A 19,179-nucleotide genomic window follows, 5' to 3' on the forward strand; every position below is an offset into this window, starting at 1 on the left:
CAATAGGTACTATGTAACTACGATAAATTGCTTTCTTGGTTTGCCAAGCTGTAGTGTGGAGCGTGCTTCTTTTGATCATGTAGAAACACTTGAGAGCTTTGGTGGTTCGCTTCTCTACATGACACGCCCAGCTAAGAGATTCGGAGACCTGTATTCCAAGGTCTTTTTGCACTGCCGCTGTATTAAGAATATGCCCTCCCAGTGCAACTGACGCAGTCCCCTTGAAGGCAACAACGTTGCACTTTTTTAGATTCAGACTCATTTGGTTTTCTGAGCATTTGGTTTTTCATGTTTTTTGTAAGATGTGATTGCATATTGTTTTGATACTTTTGAGCAATTCAAACAGAATAAACAGGTAATTGGTAAACCTTGTGTATTCATTTGCTACAGTCTCTGAGCTGGTTTGGTGGTTTTTCAAGCGCTAACTCTGTTAAAGTAGAAAGAAATCCTAAAGTTAAGACAAAAAAATCTACATCTTTAGTTTTATGAGGCCAAAATTACGGTTTCGGAAAAAAACATTCAATTTCAGGAAAAAACCCACATGGACATAAACCCCACTTGGTTTTCAACGAGCTGTGCATTTAGCGCATTTGGCCATGCCTCCCGAGCCATGGCCATGCCTTAGAGGCCCGTGAGACTTGATAAGAAACTATCACAAAAGAACAAATAACCACGACCAAATTTCCAATTTAAAATGGGAGTTTATTTCCGTGGGTTTTATTTCCTAGACCCCAAAATTATGCTGTTTTTCATGTTTTTACTAACCAAAAAGGAAGCAAGTTATAAAAGAATTTTTAAATTTTTCCACGTTCTTTTTTGAATTTGTTTTGTCATTTTTGTGTTTTTTTTAGGTATAAGTGGCCAATCAATCTCATTTTTGGGCATGCATTTGGGTTGTTGCCAAAAATTTACCAAAACGGTATTGACTAAAACATTTGTTGTTGAGATTGAGATCAAAGGTTTCTTTTGTTTTTGCTTCGGCTTATCTTTTATGTGTCAAGAAATGTTTTTATTGTGCCACTTTATCTGTTCTCCTGCTTTTGCGTTTTTCATTGGAAATATCAGTTTTCATTTCTTTAACAACAAAAGTATTTTTCCATTTAGTGTTACTTTTAAAATCCTGTCTCTAACTTATCAAACTGTTTTCGCTGGTTCCGCTCTTAATGGTCATTTTATCTGCTGGTCAGGGAAGAGACCTTCCAGTTTTCCATTCAATTGGCAGATCATTGTATTTCAGGACCCTGTGATGTCTGTTTACTTCAGTCTGTTAATTACGAGACTGTTAATACACTTAGCAAATAAGATAAGAATTTTCGCATAGGTATAATATAGATTTGAGCTGCACATAGTAAAAAAAAAATGCGGGACTAAATAATATAGGATTGAAAAGAATTATGTTTAAAACATCGGGGTTAATTGATTTGGGTTGAAAGGAAGTAAAACAATCTAGATCACCTCAATTTTGAATGTTCCTGATGAGTCACATGACAGAATTGAGCAGGACACGGCGAATGGGTTCACAGCCTCGCCAGGGAAGACTGATTCAATGTACACTGTGAGTACCTCGTCTGCATCTGCGTCATTGACACTGAAGGTGCCTAGATCCTGGGCTGCAGCACCCTCTGCTAATGTCTTGTATTGGGGCAATGCTTGAAAGATAGAATACAGCGAAAATCATGATTGTCTAAGCTTGAAGAAAAATATCCTGGCGAGACATGACGGATCTTGAAATTTCTTAAGATATTGCTAACTTCTCATGATAACTTAAATCCAGACTTTATTTAACCCTGGTGAGATCTTTGAAAGTTGACTTATTTCTTGAATGTGCGAATAGATGCGAATACATAACGTGCATGTTCAAACATAACTTTACGTTTTCATCCCAAAAATTTTATCAAGATCTTAGCACAATAAATCTTGTTTCATCTTTACGCGGTATCATTTCGATTAAATATTCGGTGTTATTTCGGTATAATTTCCGTTGAAATTGAGTAATGCGAAAAAGAGCCCGACTATTTAATGACAAAAAGAGCCCGAGTGTAATTTGGGTCTAAAAAGCGTACCCCGTAGAATAAGACACCTCTTTTTCTTCAAATGTATACTTTAGTTAATTGAAATATTTTAGATTGAAAGATTTCATAAATTTTGATCATTTTAAGAAAAATTTTGATCCATTTCCAATTATATGTGAATACATTTAGTTTTCCACCTCTTAAGAGTTCTTTTCAGAGAGCTTTTATTTCATCCCTGGGGGTTAACTTCCGCGCAGTTTTTTCCACAGGAAGACAGTATTTCTGTGCGGGGTTTTATTTTGTGGGGTCATTCCCATCAACTTTTGCAAAAGCTGCTTTTTCAAAAAAATAGCCAAATTCGATGCATAGTATCTTACTTGGATTTGTGTTTGTTCCAGTGGTGAGATCTGTGAATGCAAAGGCATTTGTAGTGAATGTTGGCACTTCGTCGTTGTCATTGCCGACAGAGATAGTAAGTGTGGCTGTTGCAGCTGGTTCAGATCCACTCCCGTCCTCTCTCTGCACTGAGATTCTCAACTCGTACCTGGTATATGCCTCGTAGTCCAGAGGGTAGATGTTGTAAAGGTACCCCTCCAACGGGTCTATGCCCCAGTGACCTTCTATAAACAGCAACAAATATTTGAGATATTTTCATCGTGAGATCTTGCAACATTCTTAGGACGTTCTATCAACTTTTATCTGATTATGATCAGATTATGGCACGCCTGACTAACATCTTTTAGGACACTTTGTCATGTCTTACACGGTGAAATTTCAACTTCTCAGATTCTCCACATCAAAAAACTGTTTTTATCAATATTTTATTGTGGAATATGATAACATCTTATAAGAATTGGTGTCATAAGAGTAAAAGAAATGCTGATTAGTCGAAAAGCAAAGTTAAATTTTTTCAAAATTTGATGTAGCTGTTTACGTAATTTACCACTAGCAACATTCAGAATTTTTGCACAGAAAACAACAAAAAAGTACTGTTCAAAAAAATTCTAATTTATAATCTTAAAACAAGAGAATGACAAGAGCGTACAGCGTTAAAACGTTTCAAATGATCGGTTCACATGCCCAGACTTGACATGAAAACAGTTTTTAAAATTCTTTGTAAACATATAAACAACCAAGTCAATTGTGATATTAGAGCTGGTGACAATTTGACAAAAAGTTAATTGTTTTCTGGAAAAGGCAAAAAAATTGATTACGTTATTAGCATAAAAAAGTTATGAATATAAATAATCAATTTAAATGTCTTGGAAGACAAAAATCTTCCTAGACACGGGATTTACATGTTTAATTTCAGCAATATTTTACGTGTATTCATATTTGTCTTACTAGTGTTTAATTGAATTTCACATTTCACGAGAAGAAAAATTGTTTTAAATAAATTCATATCTTGCAAGAAATGATAAGCACTTTGTAGCTTCCTTAAGGATACAAAAATCATACGGGAAGAATTATTATTTCGCCAACGTAGATAAAAATTCAAACTTAGCTTTTGTGTGGGTAGCTTACGGATAAATTATTTTAATCAATTGGGCGAAACTCTTAGAATCTATAATCGAGAAAAAAACAAAGAGGCTCCGTAATTTGCGCTTCCGCATATTATTTGGACCCCGCTCATCTACATTTTAGATTCAATTTTCTTCTAAAAGAGGAAGCGATAGAAAGCTTTCAGAAAACTAAACTTATCTCGAAAAAAATTGATGAAAGAATAAAAAGTTACTTCACACTCAAACAATTACACTAATTAAACAAGGCCGTCTTAGAGAGCCAATGAGATATGTCATTAACAAAACTACCAGAAAAGAAAAACAAAAAACAAATAATAAACAAAAAGAAAAACAAAGCCAAGCAAAACCAAGCAGAACAAAGCATTAATTATATCCATATATATTTATCTAAAAAAAATTACTAAAGTCAAATTAGCACCACATAAAAACTAAGTTGAACCGATAAACATTTCAATTCACTCAAAAGTATATGTCCTTAGTGAGACAAGGTGACATTTAGACCAAAAAAAAACAAATGGGAAATATATATATATATATATATATATATATATATATATATATATATATATATATAAGTAGTAACAAACCTATACACCCTGGATCACTTTTTGGCACATTTTCCCCAAACATGTTCGATCATGCGCGCGGATGAAAAGTTCTTGGCAATTATTCCCCGTATGTTAGGATTGTTGCCTGAAAAATTAATGGACTTACCTTTTTGAACAGGACATGTTGGCTTGCCTCTTTAATAAGGTATATAAACACACTGTGGAGAATACTGTTTGTATACAAATGCCTAAGGGCTATAAATCCACTCTATATTTGTCATGAACACTTTTGCGTGGAAATCTGGGCTTCTAATGTGAATAAACTATATATATAGGTATTGCGAATGCATGCTTAATTCCTGCTTACGCAAATTTGAAGAACACAAGTTTATAAGTTTATGAGGGATATTTAAACCCTGTGAAGAAGATTGCTTGTATACAAATCTCTGAGGGCTATAAATCCAGTGAACACTTTTGCGCAGTAGCAGAAATCTGGGTGTCTAATGTGAATAATCTATGTATTGGTATATGCAGACTCACGTTGAAGATTTTGTTTTATAACTACATGTGAAACGTCTGGGTAGGAAGCGTTCTACTTTCTGATGAAATTATTGCCTAAGGGCTATTTTTAGAACACAAACTCAAACTCGAACTCGAACTCGTCTGGCTCAGACTGTTAATAGACTTCCCTTTCATTTATTACACAATAAGCCATATGATTCAGACGTATTACTTTTTGACGAAGTTTGTATCCGAAAACAACAAGTTCGAACACGATAAAAGGAAGTAATTGATTCTTCAATAGAATTTATATAAAAAAGGAACAAAAAAAGCATTTTGAAAGATAATAATTTACTGAAACTTTGACCTCATCAACTGTTGTTTTGTCCAGCAAAGACCAATTGACAGGGAAGACAATCGTCGAGTAGAAAGAACACAAGTTGAGACAAACTTCCTGCAATTTAAATCAGGTTAATTCACCATTTGAAAAGAAATCATCGTTTGAAGTTATACTAAGAAGTTAGGTCCTTGAGGAATCCGAAAAGTATAGAAACATATTGTTTTTAGTTTTGAAGGATCTATCAGAAAAAGGAGTGGTGTCAAGAAGAACAGTTGGGTGTAACAACATCTTTTTTTGTCACTTTGGTTGCAGAGAATACAAAAACACAAAAGACGGAAAAAACTCTTGTTTGAATTCCGAGCGCTTCAAAAACAAATCAGAAAGCAAAAAAAGGAGAACATCTAGAAACCAGACGAACAGCATTTTGTTTGTCTATCATCAGAGCGCATCCCTAAGCAAGAGGAGTGGTTCAAAACAGAAAACGTGTGCAAAGTAAGTTAAAAAACTTCTTTTGTCTTCATGTAGCTCCTCCATCATTTCAACCTATATAACTCATCCACGGATCAAAACCTGCTAGTCGGAAAACATCAATTTTGCTCACATAGTATACATATGAGTCATCAAAGGTCAATTGTACATCATTTTTTTCCTCTTAATGTACAAGTCCTAGAGAAAAGTTTCTCAAGAAAAGGTTGTTCCATTAGTGAAAACTAACACAAAACTACTTTAAAAAACATCAATTTTGCTCACATAACATATATATGAGTCATCAAAAGTCAATTGTACATCATTTTTTTCCTCCTAATGTACAAGTCCCAGAGAAAAGTTTCTTAAGGAAAAGTTGTTCCAATAGTAAAAACTAACTCAAAATTACTTTAAAAAACATCAATTTTGCTCACATAATATATGTATGAGTCATCAAAGGTCAATTGTACATCATTTTTTCCCTCTTAATGTACAAGTCCTTGAGAAAAATTTCTTACGGAAAAGTTGTTCCATTAGTGAAAACTAAAACAAAAACTAATTTAAGAAACATCAATTTTGCTCACAGAATATATGTATGAGTCATCAAAGGTCAATTGTACATCATTTTTTTCCTCTTAATGTACAAGCCCTAGAGAAAAGTTTCTTAGGAAAAGGTTGTTCCATTAGTGAAAACTAACACAAAACTACTTTAAAAAACATCAATTTTGCTCACATAACATATATATGAGTCATCAAAAGTCAATTGTACATCATTTTTTTCCTCCTAATGAGTCCTAGAGAAAAATTTCTTAAGGAAAAGTTGTTCCAATAGTAAAAACTAACTCAAAATTACTTTAAAAAACATCAATTTTGCTCACATAATATATGTATGAGTCATCAAAGGTCAATTGTACATCATTTTTTTCCTCTTTTTGTACAAGTCCTAGAGAAAAATTTCTTAAGGAAAAGTTGTCCCAATAGTAAAAACTAACTCAAAATTACTTTAAAAAACATCAACTTTGCTCACATAATATATGTATGAGTCATCAAAGCTCAATTGTAAATCATTTTTTTCCTCTTAATGTACAAGTCCTAGAGAAAAATTTCTTAAGGAAAAGTTGTTCAATTAGTGAAAACTAACACAAAACTACTTTAAAAAACATCAATTTTGCTCACTTAACATATATATGATTCATCAAAAGTCAATTGTACATCATTTTTTTCCTCCTAATGTACAAGTCCTAGAGAAAAATTTCTTAAGGAAAAGTTGTTCAATTAGTGGAAACTAACACAAAACTACTTTAAAAAAACATCAATTTGGCTCACTTAACATATATATGAGTCATCAAAAATCAATTGTACATCAGTTTTTTCCTCCTAATGTACAAGTCCTAGTGAAAAATTTCTTAAAGAAAAGTTGTTCCAATAGTAAAAACTAACTCAAAATTACTTTAAAAAACATCAACTTTGCTCACATAATATATGTATGAGTCATCAAAGGTCAATTGTACATCATTTTTTTCCTCTTAATGTACAAGTCCTAGAGAAAAATTTCTTAAGGAAAAGTTGTTCAATTAGTGAAAACTAACACAAAACTACTTTAAAAAACATCAATTTTGCTCACTTAACATATATATGAGTCATCAAAAGTCAATTGTACATCATTTTTTTCCTCCTAATGTACAAGTCCTAGTGAAAAATTTCTTAAGGAAAAGTTGTTCCAATAGTAAAAACTAACTCAAAATTACTTTAAAAAACATCAATTTTGCTCACATAATATATGTATGAGTCATCAAAGGTCAATTGTACATCATTTTTTTCCTCCTAATTTACAAGTCCTAGAGAAAAATTTCTTAAGGAAAAGTTGTTCCATTAGTGAAAACTAAAACAAAAACTAATTTAAGAAACATCAATTTTCCTCACAGAATATATGTATGAGTCATCAAAGGTCAATTGTACATCATTTTTTTCCTCCTAATGTACAAGTCCTAGAGAAAAGTTTCTCAAGAAAAGGTTGTTCCATTAGTGAAAACTAACACAAAACTACTTTAAAAAACATCAATTTTGCTCACATAACATATATATGAGTCATCAAAAGTCAATTGTACATCATTTTTTTCCTCCTAATGTACAAGTCCCAGAGAAAAGTTTCTTAAGGAAAAGTTGTTCCAATAGTAAAAACTAACTCAAAATTACTTTAAAAAACATCAATTTTGCTCACATAATATATGTATGAGTCATCAAAGGTCAATTGTACATCATTTTTTCCCTCTTAATGTACAAGTCCTTGAGAAAAATTTCTTACGGAAAAGTTGTTCCATTAGTGAAAACTAAAACAAAAACTAATTTAAGAAACATCAATTTTGCTCACAGAATATATGTATGAGTCATCAAAGGTCAATTGTACATCATTTTTTTCCTCTTAATGTACAAGCCCTAGAGAAAAGTTTCTTAGGAAAAGGTTGTTCCATTAGTGAAAACTAACACAAAACTACTTTAAAAAACATCAATTTTGCTCACATAACATATATATGAGTCATCAAAAGTCAATTGTACATCATTTTTTTCCTCCTAATGAGTCCTAGAGAAAAATTTCTTAAGGAAAAGTTGTTCCAATAGTAAAAACTAACTCAAAATTACTTTAAAAAACATCAATTTTGCTCACATAATATATGTATGAGTCATCAAAGGTCAATTGTACATCATTTTTTTCCTCTTTTTGTACAAGTCCTAGAGAAAAATTTCTTAAGGAAAAGTTGTCCCAATAGTAAAAACTAACTCAAAATTACTTTAAAAAACATCAACTTTGCTCACATAATATATGTATGAGTCATCAAAGCTCAATTGTAAATCATTTTTTTCCTCTTAATGTACAAGTCCTAGAGAAAAATTTCTTAAGGAAAAGTTGTTCAATTAGTGAAAACTAACACAAAACTACTTTAAAAAACATCAATTTTGCTCACTTAACATATATATGATTCATCAAAAGTCAATTGTACATCATTTTTTTCCTCCTAATGTACAAGTCCTAGAGAAAAATTTCTTAAGGAAAAGTTGTTCAATTAGTGGAAACTAACACAAAACTACTTTAAAAAAACATCAATTTGGCTCACTTAACATATATATGAGTCATCAAAAATCAATTGTACATCAGTTTTTTCCTCCTAATGTACAAGTCCTAGTGAAAAATTTCTTAAAGAAAAGTTGTTCCAATAGTAAAAACTAACTCAAAATTACTTTAAAAAACATCAACTTTGCTCACATAATATATGTATGAGTCATCAAAGGTCAATTGTACATCATTTTTTTCCTCTTAATGTACAAGTCCTAGAGAAAAATTTCTTAAGGAAAAGTTGTTCAATTAGTGAAAACTAACACAAAACTACTTTAAAAAACATCAATTTTGCTCACTTAACATATATATGAGTCATCAAAAGTCAATTGTACATCATTTTTTTCCTCCTAATGTACAAGTCCTAGTGAAAAATTTCTTAAGGAAAAGTTGTTCCAATAGTAAAAACTAACTCAAAATTACTTTAAAAAACATCAATTTTGCTCACATAATATATGTATGAGTCATCAAAGGTCAATTGTACATCATTTTTTTCCTCTTAATTTACAAGTCCTAGAGAAAAATTTCTTAAGGAAAAGTTGTTCCATTAGTGAAAACTAAAACAAAAACTAATTTAAGAAACATCAATTTTCCTCACAGAATATATGTATGAGTCATCAAAGGTCAATTGTACATCATTTTTTTCCTCTTAATGTACAAGTCCTAGAGAAAAGTTTCTTAAGAAAAGGTTGTTCCATTAGTGAAAACTAACACAAAACTACTTTAAAAAACATCAATTTTGCTCACATAACATATATATGAGTCATCAAAAGTCAACTGTACATCATTTTTTTCCTCCTAATGAGTCCTAGAGAAAAATTTCTTAAGGAAAAGTTGTTCCAATAGTAAAAACTAACTCAAAATTACTTTAAAAAACATCAATTTTGCTCACATAATATATGTATGAGTCATCAAAGGTCAATTGTACATCATTTTTTCCCTCTTAATGTACAAGTCCTAGAGAAAAATTTCTTAAGGAAAAGTTGTTCCAATAGTAAAAACTAACTCAAAATTACTTTAAAAAACATCAACTTTGCTCACATAATATATGTATGAGTCATCAAAAGTCAATTGTACATCATTTTTTTCCTCTTAATGTACAAGTCCTAGAGAAAAATTTCTTAAGGAAAAGTTGTTCAATTAGTGAAAACTAACACAAAAGTACTTTAAAAAACATCAATTTTGCTCACTTAACATATATATGAGTCATCAAAAGTCAATTGTACATCATTTTTTTCCTCCTAATGTACAAGTCCTAGAGAAAAATTTCTTAAGGAAAAGTTGTTCAATTAGTGAAAGCTAACACAAAACTACTTTAAAAAACATCAATTTTGCTCACTTAACATATATATGAGTCATCAAAAGTCAATTGTACATCATTTTTTCCTCCTAATGTACAAGTCCTAGAGAAAAATTTCTTAAGGAAAAGTTGTTCCAATAGTAAAAACTAACTCAAAATTACTTTAAGAAACATCAATTTTGCTCACAGAATATATGTATGAGTCATTAAAGCTCAATTGTACATCATTTTTTTCCTCTTAATGTACAAGTCCTAGAGAAAAATTTCTTAAGGAAAAGTTGTTCCAATTGTAAAAACTAACTCAAAATTACTTTAACAAACATCAATTTTGCTCACAGAATATTTGTATGAGTCATCAAAGGTCAATTGTACATCACTTTTTTCCTCTTAATGTACAAGTCCTAGAGAAAAGTTTCTTAGGAAAAGGTTGTTCCATTAGTGAAAACTAACACAAAACTACTTTAAAAAACATCAATTTTGCTCACATAACATATATATGAGTCATCAAAAGTCAATTGTACATCATTTTTTTCCTCTTAATGTACAAGTCCTAGAGAAAAATTTCTTAAGGAAAAGTTGTTCAATTAGTGAAAACTAACACAAAACTACTTTGAAAAACATCAATTTTGCTCACTTAACATATATATGATTCATCAAAAGTCAATTGTACATCATTTTTTTCCTCCTAATGTACAAGTCCTAGAGAAAAATTTCTTAAGGAAAAGTTGTTCAATTAGTGAAAACTAACACAAAACTACTTTAAAAAACATCAAATTTGCTCACTTAACATATATATGTGTCATCAAAAGTCAATTGTACATCATTTTTTCCTCCTAATGTACAAGTCCTAGAGAAAAATTTCTTAAGGAAAAGTTGTTCAATTAGTGAAAACTAACACAAAACTACTTTAAAAACATCAATTTTGCTCACTTAACATATATATGATTCATCAAAAGTCAATTGTACATCATTTTTTTCCTCCTAATGTACAAGTCCTAGAGAAAAATTTCTTAAGGAAAAGTTGTTCAATTAGTGAAAACTAACACAAAACTACTTTAAAAAACATCAATTTTGCTCACTTAACATATATATGAGTCATCAAAAGTCAATTGTACATCATTTTTTCCTCCTAATGTACAAGTCCTAGAGAAAAATTTCTTAAGGAAAAGTTGTTCCAATAGTAAAAACTAACTCAAAATTACTTTAAGAAACATCAATTTTGCTCACAGAATATATGTATGAGTCATTAAAGCTCAATTGTACATCATTTTTTTCCTCTTAATGTACAAGTCCTAGAGAAAAGTTTCTTAGGAAAAGGTTGTTCCATTAGTGAAAACTAACACAAAACTACTTTAAAAAACATCAATTTTGCTCACATAACATATATGTGAGTCATCAAAAGTCAATTGTACATCATTTTTTTCCTCTTAATGTACAAGTCCTAGAGAAAAATTTCTTAAGGAAAAGTTGTTCAATTAGTGAAAACTAACACAAAACTACTTTGAAAAACATCAATTTTGCTCACTTAACATATATATGATTCATCAAAAGTCAATTGTACATCATTTTTTTCCTCCTAATGTACAAGTCCTAGAGAAAAATTTCTTAAGGAAAAGTTGTCCAATTAGTGAAAACTAAAACAAAACTACTTTAAAAAACATCAATTTTGCTCACTTAACATATATATGAGTCATCAAAAGTCAATTGTACATCATTTTTTTCCTCCTAATGTACAAGTCCTAGTGAAAAATTTCTTAAGGAAAAGTTGTTCCAATAGTAAAAACTAACTCAAAATTACTTTAAAAAACATCAATTTTGCTCACATAATATATGTATGAGTCATCAAAGGTCAATTGTACATCATTTTTTTCCTCTTAATGTACAAGTCCTAGAGAAAAATTTCTTAAGGAAAAGTTGTTCCATTAGTGAAAACTAAAACAAAAACTAATTTAAGAAACATCAATTTTGCTCACAGAATATATGTATGAGTCATCAAAGGTCAATTGTACATCATTTTTTTCCTCTTAATGTACAAGTCCTAGAGAAAAGTTTCTTAAGAAAAGGTTGTTCCATTAGTGAAAACTAACACAAAACTACTTTAAAAAACATCAATTTTGCTCACATAACATATATATGAGTCATCAAAAGTCAACTGTACATCATTTTTTTCCTCCTAATGAGTCCTAGAGAAAAATTTCTTAAGGAAAAGTTGTTCCAATAGTAAAAAATAACTCAAAATTACTTTAAAAAACATCAATTTTGCTCACATAATATATGTATGAGTCATCAAAGGTCAATTGTACATCATTTTTTCCTCTTAATGTACAAGTCCTAGAGAAAAATTTCTTAAGGAAAAGTTGTTCCATTAGTGAAAACTAAAACAAAAACTAATTTAAGAAACATCAATTTTGCTCACAGAATATATGTATGAGTCATCAAAGGTCAATTGTACATCATTTTTTTCCTCTTAATGTACAAGTCCTAGAGAAAAGTTTCTTAAGAAAAGGTTGTTCCATTAGTGAAAACTAACACAAAACTACTTTAAAAAACATCAATTTTGCTCACATAACATATATATGAGTCATCAAAAGTCAACTGTACATCATTTTTTTCCTCCTAATGAGTCCTAGAGAAAAATTTCTTAAGGAAAAGTTGTTCCAATAGTAAAAACTAACTCAAAATTACTTTAAAAAACATCAATTTTGCTCACATAATATATGTATGAGTCATCAAAGGTCAATTGTACATCATTTTTTCCCTCTTAATGTACAAGTCCTAGAGAAAAATTTCTTAAGGAAAAGTTGTTCCAATAGTAAAAACTAACTCAAAATTACTTTAAAAAACATCAACTTTGCTCACATAATATATGTATGTGTCATCAAAAGTCAATTGTACATCATTTTTTTCCTCTTAATGTACAAGTCCCAGAGAAAAATTTCTTAAGGAAAAGTTGTTCAATTAGTGAAAACTAACACAAAACTACTTTAAAAAACATCAATTTTGCTCACTTAACATATATATGAGTCATCAAAAGTCAATTGTACATCATTTTTTTCCTCCTAATGTACAAGTCCTAGAGAAAAATTTCTTAAGGAAAAGTTGTTCAATTAGTGAAAACTAACACAAAACTACTTTAAAAAACATCAATTTTGCTCACTTAACATATATATGAGTCATCAAAAGTCAATTGTACATCATTTTTTCCTCCTAATGTACAAGTCCTAGAGAAAAATTTCTTAAGGAAAAGTTGTTCCAATAGTAAAAACTAACTCAAAATTACTTTAAGAAACATCAATTTTGCTCACAGAATATATGTATGAGTCATTAAAGCTCAATTGTACATCATTTTTTTCCTCTTAATGTACAAGTCCTAGAGAAAAATTTCTTAAGGAAAAGTTGTTCCAATTGTAAAAACTAACTCAAAATTACTTTAAGAAACATCAATTTTGCTCACAGAATATTTGTATGAGTCATCAAAGGTCAATTGTACATCATTTTTTTCCTCTTAATGTACAAGTCCTAGAGAAAAACTTCTTATGGAAAAGTTTATCCAGTTGTGAAAACTAAAACGAAACTAATTTAAGAAACATCAATTTTGCTCACATAACATATATATGAGTCATCAAAGGTCAATTGTACATCATTTTTTTCCTCTTAATGCACAAGTCCCAGAGAAAAGTTTCTTAAGGAAAAGTTGTTCCAATAGTAAAAACTAACACAAATATACTTTAAAAAACATCAATTTTGCTCACTTAACATATATATGAGTCATCAAAGAACAATTGTACATCATTTTTTTCCTCTTAAAGTACAAGTCCTAGAGGAAAAATTCTTAAGGAAAAGTTGTTCCATTAGTGAAAACTAAAACAAATATACTTTAAAAAACATCAATTTTGCTCACATAACATTTGTATGAGTCATCAAGGGTCAATTGTACATCATTTTTTTCCTCTTAATGTACAAGTCCTAGAGAAGAATTTCTTAAGGAAAAGTTGTTCCATTAGTGAAAACTAACACAAAAATACTTTAAAAAACATCGATTTTGCTTATATAACATATGTATGAGTCATCAAAGGTCAATTGTACATCATTTTTTTCCTCTTAATGTACAAGTCCTAGAGAAAAATTTCTTAAGAAAAGGTTGTTCCATTAGTGAAAACTGAAACAAAACTATTTTAAGAAACATCAATTTTGCTCACATAACATATATATGAGTCATCAAATGTCAATTGAACATCAATTTTTTTCCTCTTAATGTACAAGTCCTAGAGAAAAGTTTCTTGAGAAAAAGTTGTTCCATTAGTGAAAACTAACACAAAACTACTTTAAAAAACATCAATTTTGCTCACATAACATATGTATGAGTCATCAAAGGTCAATTGTACATCATTTTTTTCCTCTTAATGTACAAGTCCTAGAGGAAAAATTCTTAAGGAAAAGTTGTTCCATTAGTAAAAACTAACACAAAACTACTTTAAAAAACATCACTTTTGCTCATATAACATATGTATGAGTCATCAAAGGTCAATTGTACATCAATTTTTTCCTCTTAATGTACAAGTCCTAGAGAAAAATTTCTTAAGAAAAGGTTGTTCCATTAGTGAAAACTAACACAAAACTACTTTGAAAAACATCAATTTTGCTCACATAACATATGTATGAGTCATCAAAGGTCAATTGTACATCATTTTTTTTCCTCTTAATATACAAGTCCTAGAGAAACATTTGTTAAGAAAAGGTTGTTCCATTAGTGAAAACTAACACAAAACTACTTTAAAAAACATCAATTTTGCTCACATAACATATGTATGAGTCATCAAAGGTCAATTGTACATCACTTATTTCCTCTTAATGTACAAGTCCTAGAGGAAAAATTCTTAAGGAAAAGTTGTTCCATCAAAGGTTAATTGTACATCATTTTTTTCTCTTAATGTACAAGTCCTAGAGAAAAATTTCTTAAGAAAATGTTGTTCCATTAGTGAGAACCAACACAAAACTACTTTAAAAAACATCAATTTTGCTCATTTAACATATGTATGAGTCATCAAAGGTCAATTTTACATCAATTTTTTCCTCTTAATGTACAAGTCCTAGAGAAAAATTTCTTAAGAAAAGGTTGTTCCATTAGTGAAAACTAACACAAAACTACTTTGAAAAACATCAATTTTGCTCACATAACATATGTATGAGTCATCAAATGTCAACTGTACATCATTTTTTTCCTCTTAATGTACAAGTCCTAGAGAAAAATTTGTTAAGAAAAGGTTGTTCCATTAGTGAAAACTAACACAAAACTACTTTAAAAAACATCAATTTTGCTCACATAACATATGTATGAGTCATCAAAGGTCAATTGTACATCACTTTTTTCCTCTTAATGTACAAGTCCTAGAGGAAAAATTCTTAAGGAAAAGTTGTTCCATCAAAGGTCAATTGTACATCATTTTTTCCTCTTAATGTACAAGTCCTAGAGAAAAATTTCTTAAGAAAAGGTTGTTCCATTAGTGAGAACCAACACAAAACTACTTTAAAAAACATCAATTTTGCTCACATAACATATGTATGAGTCATCAAAGGTCAATTGTACATCATTTTTGTCCTCTTAATGTACAAGTCCTTGAGGAAAAATTCTTAAGAAAAAGTTGTTCCATTAGTAAAAACTAACAAAAATATACTTTAAAAACATCAATTTTGCTCATATAACATATGTATGAGTCATTAAAGGTCGATTGTACATCATTTTTTTCCTCTTAATGTACAAGTCCTAGAGGAAAAATTCTCAAGGAAAAATTGTTCCATTAGTGAAAACTAACACAAAACTACTTTGAAAAACATCAGTTTTGCTCATATAACATATGTATGAGTCATCAAAGGTCAATTGTACATCATTTTTTTCCTCTTAATGTACAAGCTCTAGAGAAAAATTTCTTAAGGAGAAGTTGTTCCATTAGAGAAAACTAACACAAAACTACTTTGAAAAACATCAGTTTTGCTCATATAACATATGTATGAGTCATCAAAGGTCAATTGTACTTCATTTTTTTTCCTCTTAATGTACAAGTCCTAGAGGAAAAATTCTTAAGAAAAGGTTGTTCCATTAGTGAAAACTAACACAAAACTACTTTAAAAAACATCAATTTTGCTCACATAACATATGTATGAGTCATCAAAGGTCAATTGTACATCATTTTTTTCCTCTTAATGTACAAGTCCTAGAGGAAAAATTCTTAAGGAAAAGTTGTTCCATTAGTAAAAACTAACACAAAACTGCTTTGAAAAACATCAGTTTTGCTCATATAACATATGTATGAGTCATCAAAGGTCAATTGTACATCATTTTTTTCCTCTTAATGTACAAGCTCTAGAGAAAAATTTCTTAAGGAGAAGTTGTTCCATTAGAGAAAACTAACACAAAACTACTTTGAAAAACATCAGTTTTGCTCATATAACATATGTATGAGTCACCAAAGATCAATTGTACATCATTTTTTCCTTCTTAAATTACAATTCCTAGAGAAAAATTTCTAAATTAAAAGTTTTCACAATAGGGAAGCAAAATTACTTTAAACGATATGAAATTTGCCCTTACAAAATGTATTCGAGTAATCAAAAGTCAACTAAACATTTTTATTGCGTGTACGATAAATACAAAACAGAATATTTATCGGAATTTTCCTTAGGTAAAAAATTATGCAGTTTCGAAAATTAAGTCGCCAAAAAATTCTCCAAAAGCAGTTTTGTTCAATTTTCTCTCACTTCACATCTGTGAAAAAAAGGGGATTGACAGCAAAACTTTCCTACTTGAGATATATAAAGCAAATATTGAAATAAACCTGTCATTCAATCAAAGTTTCTCAAACAAAGCAAAAATTTCTCGCTTAAATTTATTCTGCAGGCTAAACGTCATTCTACTTGATAAAAATAACGGTCCCAAAAAGCACAAAAAAACTCCTTAATAGTCTGATCTATTTATCGTTGGCCGTTTACAAACATTAATTGCAGCCAAAATTTCCGACTGAAATATTTTAGTACTCTAAAACATAACTAAAATTGTCCAGAAATATTTCAAAACGTGTCAATGAGTCATCAAAGATTTAAAGTTCAAAAACAATTCTAGAAGGTAAAATTTTTTATAAAATTTTTAACAGAAAGTTTTCAAAGGTCAGTAAAACCGCTAAGCGCATTTCTAGAGACTTTCAATTATATTTAAACAAATTAAATTTCTTCCTAGAGGCTCTACATTTGTGAAACTTATATGCGAATAAAAACGTACCAAAGAGATCATCTATTCAAAAACTTTAAATTCAAAGAAAAAAATATGAGATAAAAGTTTGTGAACATTAGCAAAAGTTTCTTATCAATAATTAACTACTCATAAACCTTTTTGAGGTTGTTTTTTAAAACCATTCTTAAACAGTTAATAAACGTTTCCAGCAGTCAGTAGATGCAAACTAGTTCTTATTAGATGTCATAAACTAAGAAATAGTCTCTCTAACTTTGTTTTTGAATGAAAAACTAAACTAAAAACGTTCAGACCCTTTTGTTGAAGAAGCATTTATTTTAGAGTGCTGATTCGTTTGGCGGCACCGAAAAAAAAATTCAACAACACGAATTTTGTCAAAATTACAGTATGAACTATGAATGTTTTGTACTACATATGTATCTGTAGTAACATTAATTTTCAACCAATTTATAGAACCGAAATAAAAAAATTTAGTTAGATAATAGTTGCATATTTCGTAATCAACGGAAAGTTTCAGCATCTGTTTTACATGATATCATTCTGAGCGCGGGGATCTGCAAGGTCAAATTTTTGTTAAACTGACCAAATAAACTGAACAGAAACAGAATGTTGATTGGTACGACAAAGACCAGCAAGGTAAATGATGATATGCGTTATCCAAAAAAGACAGTTTTTTCCCATGCTATATTAATGTAGCTTATTTCTGCTTCAGGAAACTATACAATATACTATTATTTATGATAACTTTACCAGATGAAGCAAAACTGAAAAATATTTGTTTTCTTGGAAAAGAAATTAAGACAACTATGTGGATTTCGACATTTTTTTAAAGTTTTCGTCAACTTTAGCTAAAATTCGTGATCCTGTTTTTTGCAAAGTACGATAATAAATTAGTGTGCAATGAGACAATGTAAAACTTGATTTGCTCTTCTTGGTCAATTTTTGGTTGACTGTTGAAATAATTGTGTTCGTCAACCACAAAAATGTTCTCAGTTGACTTGTGTGAAAATTCGTTTTGAACACCGAGGTCACAATCATGAATTCTCAATTTTTTGTGATATTGCATCTAGAAATTGCTTTTATCAAGTTTTCTATTGAACTTCAAAAGCATTAAAAAAGCAACCCTAATTACCAACGATTTGATTCTGTCACACTTTATTGATAACTATCTGTCTGTAACTGAAAGATTTGTTTGACAGTTTTAAAAGCAACCCAGAAAAATCAAGGAGAAAAAATCAGTTGAAAACTTTAAGCAACTATGCAGCGAGTTTCTATTCAAATATAAAACTGAAGTATATTATAACAAATTGTCAAAACTGCCATAAAAACATTAGTTCCTCATCTTGAATTTAGCCTAGGTCCACTGAGTCCAAACAAATAGAAAAATCAATTCAACACACAAAAATTTAAACAGATTTTATAGAGACAAGAGTACAATAAAAACATTCCTCGCTTTGAAAATATTCATTTCGAAGCTTTCAACAACTACAGATCAGTGGTTCTTTTTTCTTTTTCAATGAATTGGTATTGACTTGTAAAAACTTAACAAGAAAAATTCTATGGAAGTAAGCTTAATCTTATAATATGCTATCTAGTTGTTGCAAGTGGCTGCAATATAATGAGTTTCCGACTTTTTTTTAATCCTAAACTAAAACAAACCACCCAATTTTGGAAAACAAAACGGAGGACTATCAAGTTTTTGTTTTTCAATCTCCGATTATCTCATCAGTATAAACCCAGTATTTTTGAAAGTAATTTTTTTTGCCATATAAAACTGCATTCCCAACTAATATTTGCCAGAATCTGGGGATCACCTGTAAAAAACTAAAGTAAAAAAGTTTTCAAACGGTAAAGTTTTCCCTTCATTGAAGAGGTTTACGCGTAACCAAACAGAAAAAAAATTTGATACATCTGAATAATTGATGGAAAAAATTAGAAAACAAACTAAAACTATAAAAGCAAGTTATTTATTTAGATAAATCATTTTGAAGCATTCAACAACTGCGAATCAGTCGCTTTGATTGGAGTCAAGCAAAATGTGTTCCAAACTAATTTTTGGCAAAATATTTCAGGCAGGCAAAAATTTTTAAACAAAATAGAAGTGTAAGTTTCTGTTCTCAATAAAACCAAATTTT

General features: G+C 29.9%; 1 protein-coding gene across 1 annotated transcript in view; it reads right to left on the reverse strand.

Moving 5' to 3' along the window:
• The window catches only part of LOC142336674 (protocadherin Fat 4-like), a 172,603-nt gene that overhangs the window by 90,984 nt on the left and 62,440 nt on the right, over positions 1-19,179 (reverse strand). The window contains exons 9-10 of the mRNA XM_075385584.1: positions 2,390-2,632; positions 1,456-1,649 (exon numbers count right to left, since the gene is read on the reverse strand). Coding sequence (XP_075241699.1) covers positions 1,456-1,649; positions 2,390-2,632 — 437 coding nt within the window. The remainder of the gene's footprint in view (positions 1-1,455; positions 1,650-2,389; positions 2,633-19,179) is intronic.

The sequence above is a fragment of the Convolutriloba macropyga genome, chromosome 3 (assembly GCF_964194025.1).
Source record: "Convolutriloba macropyga chromosome 3, txConMacr16.3, whole genome shotgun sequence".
Taxonomy (NCBI): Eukaryota; Metazoa; Xenacoelomorpha; order Acoela; family Convolutidae; genus Convolutriloba; species Convolutriloba macropyga.